A 14,764-nucleotide genomic window follows, 5' to 3' on the forward strand; every position below is an offset into this window, starting at 1 on the left:
GTGTGTTGAAGTCTAAATAATTGTGATGTGACTTTTTTGTGAAATATGTTTCTTGTGTCATATGTTTGCTAAAGTTTGAGTGGCCTTGTGTTAGTAATTGTTGGAGTCATTATGAGACACTGTGTATTATCCCATCATGTGTACAGCAGTTAGAGAATCAGCTTAGGCACAGGTGACTGCCATCCACTGCGTAGGCACTGGAGGGGCAATTGATGAAGCATGAGGGTGTTTCATCTCTTATTGTGCCATGACTGCTCTTCAAACACAGGTGCCAAAAGGTGCTAAGCGTATGAGTACCCGCGTGATTGAGAAGGGATATGGTGTATACCAAGGACTGAGGACAGTGATGCAAAGTTACATGTTGGGGTCATGTAGGTAAAATTGAGGGAAAATGGCCACATTGGAAATTATAGCCTGAATTGTGCCTGTAGCTACTGCCACAAGTGAGGGGCTTGGAGACTAGGGCACACCATCTTGGCAAAAAAGCCTGGGAGATCCCTCACAAAAATATAGCTCTTTGTCAACCTGCCCCATTCCTCAAAGGGTTAGAAACGAATGATCTGCTCATTCCACAGCCCTCCTTGAAAACAGGGTCTGGGCAAGGGAGAAAAAGAAAGAAAATAATTTTACCTATATCCTGCACATGTGGGAAGAAGGTCAGCAAACCTATGTAAGAAGATATTCCCAAACCTGAAGCAGGGCTGCAACTTCTCCCAGCCACAACTGGCCCTCCGAGTCAGCCTGTAAATACATTTTGTTTATTCTTCAAAGACACATACCTTACAGCCCAAGCTGGAAAAGCATGTTAGAGCTGATGGTGCAAAGACAAATAGGCAGGATGCAAGGGAGGACTGCGGATGCAGGTGAGAACCCTGCTGTCCCTAGAACAGAAAGGATTGCAGCGTGTGAACATGCAGGCATCAGAATGCTTGCCAGGAGCCTAAGCTAGCACAGGTTTCCCCTGCATCTCTTCTCTTTGGAGCTAGACGATGTCAACCTTCCCATAGGTTGGCTGAGCACAGGGTGAATCCAGGTAATGATTATGCAAGCGATTTCTGCTTCCTATGCTGCCTATCATGAATTTTATTATGGGTGCGCAAGTGAACTGGCTTGCCTCAGGACTGGCCAGATAATTACATGGTCATTACTAACCTCATTACTGAAGGGTAAATATGTGGTTATTTTTATCCATAAAATCAGCTCTTTCAACCCTAAGACTAATTCCACATTATTATGCAGCAGTATGTAATTACTATAAGACAGCTTCTACCCTCAAAGAAGCAGGCATTATTCCAGACAAAATCTTTCAAGGTTTTAAGTAAGCCATGCAATCTGGCAGCAGGATTTGTCCTCTACCAGCTACCCAACAAAAATTATAAAACTGTAATGAGAAAATAGGTAGTCACAAGACCCTATTACCAGGTGTAAGCACTAACAATTCCTATCCCATTTGGATTTGGAACAAAACCCACTTTTTTTTTTAGAAAGAAATGCATTATGTGGGGAAACATGTTGCTAAACACTTAACGTTCCCATCTCAGAATGCTGATCACTTTGGATGTGACTCCTGAGAGGAGGCACTGCAAAGTCTCTCTGGAGGCAGATGTTAGGTAAAACATAAGAAGAAAGGTAGCTATATCATAACTGCTGATGTTCCTTGTAACTCTTTTCATTTCTTGCAGGTACTGTTGCGTGATTTACCATGGAAAAATTGCTCTGCAGCATCCTAGTGTTCGGAATGGCTGTCATGGTCAACGCTTGTCCCAAATATTGTGTCTGTCAGAACCTGTCTGAGTCACTGGGCACTTTGTGTCCCTCCAAGGGTCTCCTATTTGTACCGCTAGACATAGATCGAAGGACTGTTGAACTCCGACTTGGGGGTAACTTTATTATTAATATCAGCCGACAGGATTTTGCCAATATGTCTGGACTTGTTGACCTTACTTTGTCCAGAAACACCATCAGTTACATACAGCCCTACTCTTTCACTGACTTGGAGAGCCTTCGGTCTTTACATCTGGACAGCAACAGGCTTCCTGACATTGGAGAGGATATTTTGAGAGGCTTAATTAACCTTCAGCATTTGATTTTAAACAACAACCAGCTAAGCAGCATCTCTGATGAAGCCTTTGAGGATTTTTTGCTGACATTGGAAGACTTAGACCTTTCCTACAATAACCTCCGAAGCATTCCCTGGGAATCTATAAGGAAGATGATAAACTTGCACCAGCTCAGTTTGGATCATAACCTGATAGATTATATTACAGAGGGGACGTTTGCAGATCTTCAGAAATTGGCCAGATTGGATCTAACATCCAACAGGCTTCAGAAGCTCCCCCCTGACCCTATATTTGCCAGATCTCAAGTAATTCCACTAGCCGTTACCCCATTTTCTCCACCTTTGTCTCTCAGCTTTGGGGGCAACCCACTGCATTGCAACTGCGAGCTACTGTGGTTAAGGCGACTTGACAGAGATGACGATATGGAAACTTGTGCTTCTCCTCCAGGTCTAAAGGGAAGGTACTTCTGGTATGTACGGGAGGAAGAATTTGTTTGTGAGCCTCCTCTTATTACACAACATACTCACAAGCTGCTGGTTTTAGAAGGGCAAACTGCCACACTGAAATGCAAAGCCATTGGGGATCCCACCCCCATCATTCACTGGGTGGCCCCTGATGACCGCCTTATCGGGAACTCTTCGAGGACAGCTGTCTATGACAATGGCACCTTAGATATCCTTATCACCACCTCCAAGGATTACGGGACTTTCACATGCATAGCAGCCAACGCTGCCGGAGAGTCCACTGCAACGATTGAGCTCTCAATTGTTCAGCTCCCCCATCTCAGCAACAGCACAGGCCGAGCAGCCCCACCAAAATCCAGGCTCTCGGACATCACCAGCTCCAGCAAGTCTAATCGAGGAGAAACAAAAGGCCCACCAGAAAGGGCTGTCCTGGTGTCAGATGTGACCACTACCTCAGCTTTGGTCAAGTGGACAGTAAGCAAGTCGGCCCCTCGGGTAAAAATGTATCAGCTGCAGTATAATTGCTCGGATGATGAAGTCCTGATCTACAGGTAAATGCAATTGCTGGTTTGTCCTCTGGTGGTGGCAGTGGGAGGAAAGCAGGATATAAAGTCTTCTATGTTACTGATTTGACTTTGAACTGAGGTAGCACTGCCACTGCCACTGGTAGCATCAGTAGTCTCTGATAAATTTGCGTTGTGTTTGTCAGTTTATCTGTTGGTCTGTTCTTCACTTTTCTGTCTAAGTCATACATTACAAATCTCTGTAGTATACATTCTCTAACAGCAGCTGTTTTCAGTAAAACTTCCAATTTAGGAAAAAATATTACCACAGTTGGTATCCTCCTTACTAGGCTTAACAAAGAAAAACTTGACAGGCTAGAAGTCAGAAGTTTCCCTTTCCACCTCCTGTGGGTGGGACTGAAACAAACTACTGAGAGAGGAAGCGACGTGGGAGGAAGTTTGTTCTGTCTACCCATAACACAGGCTCTAATTATTCTGTGATTCAAGATTCGGGGTTGTTAGCAAGAGATTTTTCACCTATATGAAAAAGCTCTTTTCTCACCTCACTAACATCTGTTTTACACAACTGTAATAACTGACAACTTTGGAGCATTTAACATTTTATACCATATTAAATGCAAGAAGAGATAGAAGTAACTTCAAAAGCAAGCCCTGAATGTTCATTGCACTCCTCCAGCTCCACAACTCCTCCAACTTTTAATGATGTAAAAAAAGAGTTGCTCTTGCAGTGATACTAACTACGAGAAAGAAAGAAGCAATAAATTTTAGGGATTAAAAATGGGTAGGAAACTGCTTAACAGAACAGGAAAACAGGGTTACTGCTTTTTCCCTCTATCTTGAAAGAATGATGTAAGTTTATGCTAATGCTGAATCCCTAGAAACCACCCTTTCCTGCCTTTTTGTTGCAGAGGCAGCAGTATCAGATGCATTGAGCTGAAGTCTGTCTTTCGATATATGTGAGGTACCAGCAGAAGTTAGAATCTCAGGGCAAAGTAGAACCAAACACATAAACACCTACAGCTTTACAAGCATCCTGAAGACGGTGAAGAAAAATTGGATCTGGTAGAGGAATAATGGGATTTGGGTTTTGACTATAATTTGAGAGCAGTCTCTGGCCAAAACACAGTCAAAGCCATTGATTTCCTTGGTAGGCTTGGGGTTACTATCTGCTGGCCTGCAAACTACTCTGTCCTTCTTCTACTGCCTGCAGTGAGAGCTGAGGCACCAGTCAAGTCATGGTACTCAGCCTCTAGATCCCAGAACAGACCTTGCTATTTTCTTCTTTACTGTAGTGTAGTTTTTTTTAACCTGAGAAAGTCAAAACGAGAGGTAGTAAATGCTCACATGATGTTTTTCACTCACCCTTCTCCTACAATGAAATCTAATTTTAAAGGTTTTTTTTAGAACTGGATGTTTAGTTCACATGGACAAAATTTTATGCCAGGAATACTTTTATCTCAATCCATTGTCGAACAGAAATAATAAAGTTATTTATTTGACTGCTCCAAACTTAGCCACTCTTTGCCAAAAGAAGAAATATTGACAAGCAAGTCCAAAGAACATGTTTTTAAAAGGATATTTATTCAAATACTGAAAAAATATGAGGAAATTCAGTTCTGTTTGCTTCCATTCCTCAATTATAAAAATATGTTGAAATAATGAAATCAATTAGCAGGTGAAAGTAATGGTAGAGTAATAGAAATATAGAATGAAAGAAATTATGCTAGTGTCAGTTTTTCCTGAGGCAAAGCTTTTGGCAAAAAACTCCACAGTATTTAAGATCTTGAGCCCAGTGGAAGTCTGAAAAAATACTCTGAAGGATGCATATAGTCATATGACACCGTACAGTGAATTTGGCCCAGTGAACAGGAATATCTCTGCAACCAGAAAGACACATTAGTGGAGACTGTCAGGTGTTGGAAGTGATTGGATGTGTCTATTTGCTGAGGAGGATGGCCAGGGTAAATAAAACAAACAATGCATAAGCGAAGACATGCAATCTAGTAGCTGGAGGGGTGAGGATCGGGTGGTGTGGACAGAAATGAGAGAAAGATGCCATCTTACTAGCCTGGCCTGGAGGAACAAGTGGCTATCAAAGTGTCAGGCAACCCTAAATTCCTATCCTGTCCCCACTGCTGCCTCTCAGTGAGGTTTTAGACTTTTGTTGCTTTACTCAGTTGTGGCTCAGTTTTCCAGAAGCACAGTGAGGACAGTGCTATTTCCATAAATCTCTTATCGAGGCTTTTTGAGGATTCATTGATGATGCATAGCTCTTTTAATTCACAGCTCTCAACAGCACTTCACCAAAGAAAACAAATTTTATTTCTCTACATTTTGCACCGGGGAAAAATGAAGCATAGGAAGATAAACTGAATTGTCCAGCGTCTGAGAGTTAATCAGCGGCACTCATAATATCAAAACCAGCTCTTATGAGTTTCAGCCAGGGGACTACCCAGTCCCTTAGAGTTAATTAACTAAAGCTGTTTTCCTTTAATTGGTCAGATACATGCCACCGCAATGAGCGTGCCGAAAAACCTAAGGGAAAAGGATTTCTACAGCGCTCTGCTCCATAAAATGCTGTGTATGTGCTAAATGGGATGAGATACTGCTTAGCTGCTAAAATGATGGACATTTAATATATGTTAAGATACATTGGTATGCCAGGACTGAGGCACACTGGCTGTGCTCGGCTTGAATGAATCCTGCCTCACAGGTCAGATATGTTGTACGTACAAAAGGCAAAAGTTTGCTGCATTCTCTACTAAGAATTTTTCATGAACATTGTCCTCATAGTGAAAGAGAAAAGCAGAAGTTCTTCCTTCCTCATTGATATTAACATCTCTCCCGATCATTACCCAGGACACCAGTCCCATTGTTGCTTCCATCCCAGCTGTGGTCTTCCTCTTGCAGGAGCTGCAGATGGTGCAAGGGGGACCGTGATGGGGTGCAATGGCCCTGTGAAAATTCAAAGGTGTGGGAGACAGTGGCAAGTGTTGTCTGTTGGGCCTCCTGATTTCACTGAGCTGAAATGGTATCAGAATATGAAGTTTGGCTCTGGATACACCAGTGCCATCATAATGAGGACTAGCAGGAGGAGCACTGTTTGTCTGCTTTCCCCATCTGACCTTCCCTTGTATTTGTTGTCTCAGGGCCATTGCTGAAGTTAGTAGCAGGTTTTTATCTCTTCCAGTGGATTCAGGATGCATATTTCTGATACTGATCTGATGAGCATGGTCCTGGATCAGCACTCTGTTCCACACGGCTTCCCAGAGTGAGAAGGAGAAGCTGGAGGGAAGGGAGTGATACCTTGTGCAAATGTCTCAAAGAGGCAGCTTGGTCAATGTCAACTTGCAAAGGCAACTACTACCCCTAATATTGGCACCAAATCAATAACCTGAGGCTGCTCAGAAGTGACGTGCTACATTATCTTTTCCACATTATTGGCAGAAGGGAATGTTCCCTTTTTAATTCACTTAATTCTTAGTGGTGTCTTGGAGCTTCCTTTTTGTGCCTTGATCTGTGCTCATATTGAAAAAGATCCTGCAACAGGGGCCTGTGTTGGAGTCGTGTGTCACACACACAGGCGAACACCATTGCTTTACTGATCTATATGTGCTCCCAGTGAGCTCTTTCTCTCTCTCTGACTTGTCCTTGCACTGTTTTTAGTAATCCTGCTGTGAAGATAATGATATTGTTTTGCCTGGAACAGAACCAGGATTCCTCTCTTTCTAGGCAGAGTAAGAAGAAAGTTTGTTTTGCTTTTTGGTTTGGTTGGGTTTTTTTATTATTATTTGCTTTTCTTGGGTTTTTTTCTGGATTTGTACTTTTCCCTTTTCTGATTTATGTTGTTTATTCATTCTAACTTTTCTTTCCTCTTCACTCTCCTTAACTGTCCTATTCACGTTTGTGTCATTCAAACCCATGCTACCCTGGATGGAGAAAATGGAAATAGTTCGTGATGTTATGAAGCCACATGATGGCTAGCAGGTGCCACAGAGAGAAGATAATAGATTGCTATCTATATCTTCTGTTCATATATACAGGTTATAAGAGCAGGCTTTTTTAAAGAGGAAATTAAAATTTCTCTGAGAACTGCAAGTAATTTTTTTAAACTACTGTCACATAATAAGGTCCCTTGGCTGGTACATGTAGCCATGGTTCATGCTGCTCCCATCCAGCAAACTGGATATACAAGAGAGACATGGGCATACTGGAGACAGTCCAGCAAAGAGCCACTAAGATGATTAGGGAACTGGAGCACCTCACATATGAGGAAAAGCTGAGAGACCTGTGACTGTTCAGCCTGGAGAAGAGAAAGCTCAGGGGGGAACTCATCAATGTGTACAAAGGGAGGGTGTAAGAAGACAGAGTCAGTTTTTTTTCAGTGGTGCCCTGTGCCAGGACAAGAGGCACTATCTGAAGGTGCACAGGAGGTTCCATCTGAACATCGGGAAATACTTTTTTCCTGTGATGGTGACTGAGCACTGGCACAGGTGGCCCAGAGAGGAGGTGGACTGTCCATTCTTGGAGATATTTAAAAGCCATCTGGACATCATCCTGGGCAACTGGGTCTAGGTGGCCCTGTTTGAGCAGGGGGGTTGGACAAGATGACCTCCAGAAGTCCCTTCCCACCTCAACCACTCTGTGATTCTGTAATCCTGAGTGCCACTCAGGTGGGCACTTCCTTTGACACTGTGAGCTAATCACTAAAGAAAAGATATTTGTAACTGTCCCTCTAGAAAAGTACAATACAATTTGCAAAGGCCAGAGCCAAGTGAATTTGGGTATGCTTAGACAGTTATGTGGGTTTTAATGCAGCAGCTTTTCCATTCTTTCATCTCTTTCTGTAAAATAAATCACCCTTGAACGCACACCAATGACAGTAAAGGTGTATTGTACCCATCACTTTTAGCCTTGTAACAAACAAGAAGTTTGTTACAAAAAGCACAACTGAAAATCACTTCTTAATTGAAGGAAAAACATGCAAGAAGAGTAACCAACGCCCAACAGGGAAAGGGATGGAAGAAGACCAGAGGTCTGCAAAGCAATGATGTCTATCCTTAGACTCAGGTTTAAAGGAGCAAATACTAGGAGACTTGCTCTGTCATAGAAATCCTACCTGCTCCTGGGAAAGCTAAGAATACATTTTTCTCAGTCTACACTCTACTTTCAAAAGTGTTTTAGACGTTTAAGAGCATCATCAGACTTATGATCAGTGCAACTGAGGCACTGGCATACTTAATTCATTTTGACTAGGGATTGAACTGAAGTATAAAAACCTGAAAAATAGTACCTTTGGGCCTCAGTTTCCCATCTGTAACCTGGGGTGACAGCACTGCCTTGCCTCATAGGGATAAACACATTAGAGAATACTGTGGAACCAGGAGCCCACATAAATGAATAGGGAGGCTGTTGCTTTGAAGTCATTGTGTGGTCTGCAGCAACAGGGATAGTAATGAATGATTAAGATGGAGCATTACATAACTGCAACACTTGAATTCAAGTAAGGCATCTGGGGACAGAGATAGTGTCTTTTTTATGTGTAGAGCACCCTACATGATGTGGGACCAAATCTCAGTTTTGGCCATCGGGCATTGGTGTAATATATAAATTCACCACTATTTCAAGAGATGAATAAATCTGCAAGTGTTTTGTAGAACTTCCCAGGTCATACTGAGCCTGCTGGCTGTGTTTGGAATTAAAGCAATGATGCAGCTACTTAAAAATGTGCATCTGAAGTGCGACACTGCCATTAGATTTATGAGAGTTTTAGATCTGTTTTATTTTGTGGCATTTCGTACTAAAAGTGATAAAAACAACTGTACAAATTAAGAATTACTGTACCGCTATAGTCTCCCTAGCTTATAAATTCAGCATTGCAAAAAAAAAGTATTTTATATATCTCAGAAAGCTTAATTTTTCCATATATATTTTATGTAGTAGGCAGTCTAAGCATTAAAATATGAATAAATGGCTTCACATCTCCAGTCTATTTAAACAATGGTGCCATGGATTTGATTACTTAAACAATATAATAATGATTTACATTTACACAGCTCCTTTTACTGCAAGTGCTTTACAGACTGGCTGAACAGAGATCACTCCACCAACCACTGCTACCCTGTCACCTCTCAGTTAAATATTAGCTGCAGTTTGGCAGTCAGGTGATAGTGCAACTCCATTTTATGAGCAAAAAATAACTTCAGCATTTGCACTTATGGATACTTTAACCTAGGTAGGAAGTAATTAAGTGAGCTTGAATTTCCCACAGCATAGTGGGATAAATATACCCATGCACTCTTCTATTCAATTGCATGTCAATAAGAAAATGCTTTATGACTAAGGTGCTGTAAACTTCAGAAATATCTAAGTTGTGTAAGGATGTTCTCCCAAACAGCAGTGCCACACTGAACACCAGGTCATGCATCAGAAGGGATGCCGCTGTCTAGATTGCTAATGCTTCTTGCAATGAAAGCCTGTTGTGTGGCAGTCTATCAGCTAAAGACTGCAGAGGAAGCCCTGCCCTGTTGCTGTTAGGGCAAATAATCTCAACATCCTGATGCTGTAGTAAAACATGATTATGTTATTTACTCTCTGAGGAAAGTTAGAAATGCATGGTTCTAGTAATTTGAGAAAAGGCAGAGGATTAATTTATTCTGAAAGGCCCGAACATCTATCCTTACTCGTGATTTGGACAGCAGGTTCATACAGGTGAAGATTTATGGGTAAATGCCTGCCATTCTTCTACCCCTTTTTCAGTTCCACCCTTGTCTCCAACCTGGCTAGGGACTGACCTTCCTCCATGGCTCACAGCTGGTACAAAACACCCTCCTCACCCTCAACACGTGAGCTGAGCTATTCCGGTCGCATTGTATCCAGGATACAAATCTTGATTTGGTCAAAACATTTATATATTTAAACACTGAATAACACAACCTTTCAGAAGAAAGACATCACATGAAGACATTAATCATCATGTACTAATAATTTGTATTTGACAGGTTGAGACAGCAAGGGTATAAAAAGAAAAACTTAAAGTCACAGTCCCAAAGGGAAGCAAAATTTATATAAGCAGAGCAGAGGAAAGTTTGACATGGACATTTGGTACTTCAAGTCATTTGAAAGTGGTTTGCAGCAGTAGTGTGCACTGACTTCTAGAGGACCCTCAGCAAGCTCAGGCTTGCTGAAAGGCATCAGACATAATGAAGAAGATGCTTCACAGAAGCATGTATTCTGGGACTGTGGGGTTTTATTTCCTTCTGCTGAAAAAATTTTCATCTAGCCTTTTATTTTTATTTTGTCTCTCTTAATGGGAGAAGTACAGGGACAAAGGGTATTTTAGGGTTGTTTTTTGTTTGTTTATTTGCTTGTGTTAGTTTTTTCTTCTTTTTTTTTCCCTTTGCAATATAAGAAATCTTTGAAAAGTAAGAAAGAAAATGCAGTGAAAATGACAAAAATTACATGTATTGCCAGATAATGTTGTGGAAAATAGAAACATAAATTATGAAATAAATAGAAACATAGTAAAAATGTAAGAATAAGCAAGAACTAAAGAAAAGTAGATGTACTTCTTAGTATTGTCACTTAAGTTGTCCTAGATTGTTGTGACAAACTGTCATCCACCTGATTCTTACACAGAAAATGATGAGAAATCCATTGGTCAGAGCCAGTCCAGATCATTATGAGCAGAGGCAGACCATGAAACACTAACCAGACCAATGTTTTCTTGCTTGATAACCACCACAGAAAGGCAAAATACTAAATGGCCACTTATCCCTACAGAAGATATGTCCCTTTATGTGAGGAGTATGTGAGGACATGTGAGAGGGTGCTTGCATTACTGCTGCCCACATCGCAGTGCCCCAGCAGAGCAGAGAAGGGCAAGCAGAGAAGGGCAGGACTGCACCTTTTGCTGGTTTGGAGGCATTCCCTTTTCCTTCAAAGTTTAACAACTGTCAAACAACATTTAGTGAGGTATGGGGAGAGGCTGTATGCTACAGCTCTACGTCCAAGCTCTGCCTCAGGAGCTGAATACAAGGAGCCTGATTCTCATCTTAGCCCCTGTTGTGCTGCTAGGAAGTAACCCCACTAGAGGCAAGGGTGTTGCACAGGGTGGAAAGGAAATCAGAACTGGTTCTCAGCAAAAGACAGCAGTACTCCCATTTTATCTCTGCTGCTAATTATTTATTTAGCTCATCAAAGGCTCAGTATTTTTACTTGAGGGGAATTGGGGATGAGCTAATGCTTGCCCATAACATCTGCCACATCCTCTCTCTCAGCTGTTCTGAACCCAAATGCCACGAGCTGTCCCCACCCATCATTGCAATAATGAGCTACACATCTGATGCCAAAATGAACTATTGAAATAAGGTTTTGATTAAGCTTCAGGTGAGTCAACAATTTGATGTCTAAATGAAAAGTTTTAACATATTCAGATTCATACCATTCCAGAATATTAATTAAGAAGCCAGCACACTGCTGCACAGTTACAGCTCTCTTTCCTATTTCAAATCTAGGACAGATTTATAGTAGTTCATGTGCTGCTCTGTGCAAAAAAACTGTCGCCACTTGCTGACTGCTTAACAGTAACAACCTCCCATGTCATTTGTAGTCAAGCAAAGTAATAATAGCACTGATAGTTACCAATGTTAACTGACCAAATGCTTGACTGAAGGCTTGACTCAAAGCCCTCAGAAATGAGTAGCCACCATTGACTCTGATGGGCTTTGGTTCAGTCTGAAAATCCTGCATTTTAGGGATTACCATTATTTTCTAGAGAGGCAGATGGAGGAAGGAGGATAAATAGCTTGCTCAAGGTGATTCAGTAAGCCAGTAGAAGAAACAACATGCCTACAGAATCACAGCTGGGAGCAGTTCTGATTTAGCTTTCAATGTGTTCCTAATAAAGTCCTTCCTCACATTTCAAATCTGATAATTTTCAGTGACCGCAGAGCATGACAACTACTCCTAGCCTTTCTAAATCTGTATCTGAGAGCTTCTTTCCTCTCCTCACTTCACCCTTCATTTTAACTGGGACACCAGCAATCCAGGTAATCTCCAGACTACTAGGAAATCTCCTTCAAGAATGGTGACCCTATAGTAAAAGTAGTGGCTGAAAACCACCTGCTTGAAGGAGAGGATGATTTATTTTTATCCACAGGTGTTTTGCAAGAGAGTTATAAATAAAGAATAATAGCTTAAAAACATTTTGTATTCCTAAAACATATTGAGTTCCTAAAATTTGCCTTGCCAGTTTGAGATCATTCTGCTTAATTTAGCTCCCACTTGCTCACGCGCAGGCTGTGGGTAGGTGAAACAGGGTGCCTTGACAGCTCCTGCTTCCCCAGCCATCTGACACCCTACCCGGTACAGCCCCCCGCTGAAGTCACAGGAAACCTTTTTACGCTTTTCAAAATTGTCTTTCTTTTAGATTTTTGGTAGGAGGTACTTGGAGGAGGGCACCTACTCCTCCTGCAGCAGGTTCCTAATACTCCTTGTCTCTCCAGCGCTGACCAGTTGAGTTCTGACTGTGGGCGTTGTTTTGGGGTTCATGCAAGAAATTATGTTTAATTTTTTTTGTAGGACTACTTTACCTATCAAATACATGAGAGGACAAGGAGAATGTCAGGGGGAGAATAGCTCAAAGTTACAAACAGCCAAAACCTAGTGCCTTATTTCACTGCTGTAGCTGCAGATTCACCTATCTAATTGCTTGTTCTGAATTTGCTGTTATACCCTCACTCTTTCATACCAGGTTTTCTGATTGTACGCTCAGGCTGTTTTCAGAAAAACTGTACTTTTTTGTACAATGACTGCACTGGTTAACCCTAACATATGATAGCAATGATACAGCTTGAGACTTAAGACTCATCATTTGAAAAATATAGAACTGAAAATGACACAGCACTGGAAAAATTAAAAAGAAGAATACTCTAGACTAAATAAATTATATATAAAGTCTTCATTAGCTTTAGCTCTTACAAGCCTGATTACTTTTGGCTTTGCCTATAAGAGGCAGATGTTCTGAGCGAAATACATGCACTCTGAGCAAAATTCATTCTTTTCAGGTGATCCAGTACAAAGTGAACGCAACATTTGTTTCTCATTTAAACCTATTTTGAGGCTTTAATTGAGATGTTGATGATGAGTAGTCTTTTTGTTAATGCTCTGGTCAGGGAAGGAAGAAAGAGGAGGATTTCAGACAAGCTGAGGAACTTAAAACTTGAGGCAGAAATCAGATTCATACTCCATGTAATTTTTTGAGTATTGTACTTGTAGGTTTTCACTGAAGACTTGTACTACAAGGAAGTCATTTATCCTTTCTTTGTTCTTAAAAGGACACAGAAGAAATGTAGCTCAAATTTTCAATGGTAAAGAAAGAAAATGTGAGGTAATGGATGTCTTTGAAAATGTGATATGGGTTATTTCATCATCATATTACCCTTTTCCCCAAATGTGTCTTGTTTTACAGTCTAATATGAGGGCAGTACAGACATGTACCTTATAATCCATAACAATCTATAATAGGGCCAAGCACAAAGGTAATCCAGTCCTAGCTGAGGATAACAGGCTAGTACTGCAATCTAAAGCAACCTTGAAACCATAATGCCATTGAGAATTTTCTATATTTAAAATGAAATGTTCTGATTTTCATAGCAGAGAAAAAGCAGCCCAGCCAGCAGGCTGATCTGCCTTATTGCCACAGCCCTGCTGATGTCTCAGAGTCACAGCGTGATCATATTAGGTCCCAGAGCATTTGACAAGAATCCCACAAAGTGACGCTGCCCAGAAAGGAAACAGGAATTGGCTTCAGCCTTTGGCAGAGGGTACTGTAGGGTGGAAGCAAAACCACCTGTGTGCTACAGCAACAGAGGGATGCGCTGGTGCTGGGCAAGAGAGAGATACTTAGCCTGGCATCCTTGGTTGGGAAAGAGCTCATCCACTAAAGGCTACAGTGGTGCTTTAGGGTGGCTGAAAAATTCCCGTAGACAGCAAGGTAAGGCTATACCGTAACCCCCTTCTGTTCAGCTGCTTCTGGTTTACAGATTAGATTATTTTCAGAGGTGAACAGTTTGAGACAGCCAGAACTAGGTGTGAATTTGTGCTCCATTTGCCCATTTGTCCTCCTTCCCCTTCCCCTTGCATCATTTTGAATTTGCCTAGGTTTAAATTTTGTAAGATATTTATTACCTCATAATTTACTTCACTTTGACAAGAAAACAAATAACAGAGCTGTTTGCTCAACCCAAAACCTTTTTTTTTTTTTTTTTAATTATCTATTTGTCTATTTAATAGGCTTGGATTGTGGATTTGGTTCTTATGCAGATACCCCAAACCGTGCTCTGAATTTTTCTCAGAGCACAGGCAGTAGCTGCCCAATAGACATACGGGCAGCTGACAGCATCAAGGCACCCCACCAGCAGCTCTGTCGTCTGGCAGATTGCCTCAGAGAGTCAGGCTTGATGAATCAGTCCGTCTGCTGGAGCTGGGAGGGTGGGGGATGCCTGCGCCTCTTCTCCAGAAGGCTGCTGCAGAATGAGAAAGATACATGGCAGTGATCGCTGAACCTCCCCGCATGTTGTACTGCAGAGTTGGAGTGGTAGCATCCAAGTGAACTTGAATCTTGCTAATTTCAGTATGTAGAGGCAGAATTTCACCTTGGTTACTCTGGGGCAAGGATGGGTCACTAGCCTGGTGCCCGCTCTTCTCTCTGGTG

The 14,764-nt window shown here is 41.6% G+C and overlaps 1 protein-coding gene across 1 annotated transcript in view; it reads left to right on the forward strand.

Moving 5' to 3' along the window:
- The first annotated feature begins 1,702 nt into the window (after positions 1 to 1,702).
- LRFN2 (leucine rich repeat and fibronectin type III domain containing 2) overlaps positions 1,703 to 14,764 on the forward strand; it is a 38,148-nt gene continuing 25,086 nt past the window's right edge. Inside the window, exon 1 of the mRNA XM_009822010.2 lies at positions 1,703 to 3,075. Coding sequence (XP_009820312.1) covers positions 1,703 to 3,075 — 1,373 coding nt within the window. The remainder of the gene's footprint in view (positions 3,076 to 14,764) is intronic.

This window comes from Gavia stellata, chromosome 2 (genome assembly GCF_030936135.1).
Source record: "Gavia stellata isolate bGavSte3 chromosome 2, bGavSte3.hap2, whole genome shotgun sequence".
NCBI classification, from domain to species: Eukaryota; Metazoa; Chordata; class Aves; order Gaviiformes; family Gaviidae; genus Gavia; species Gavia stellata.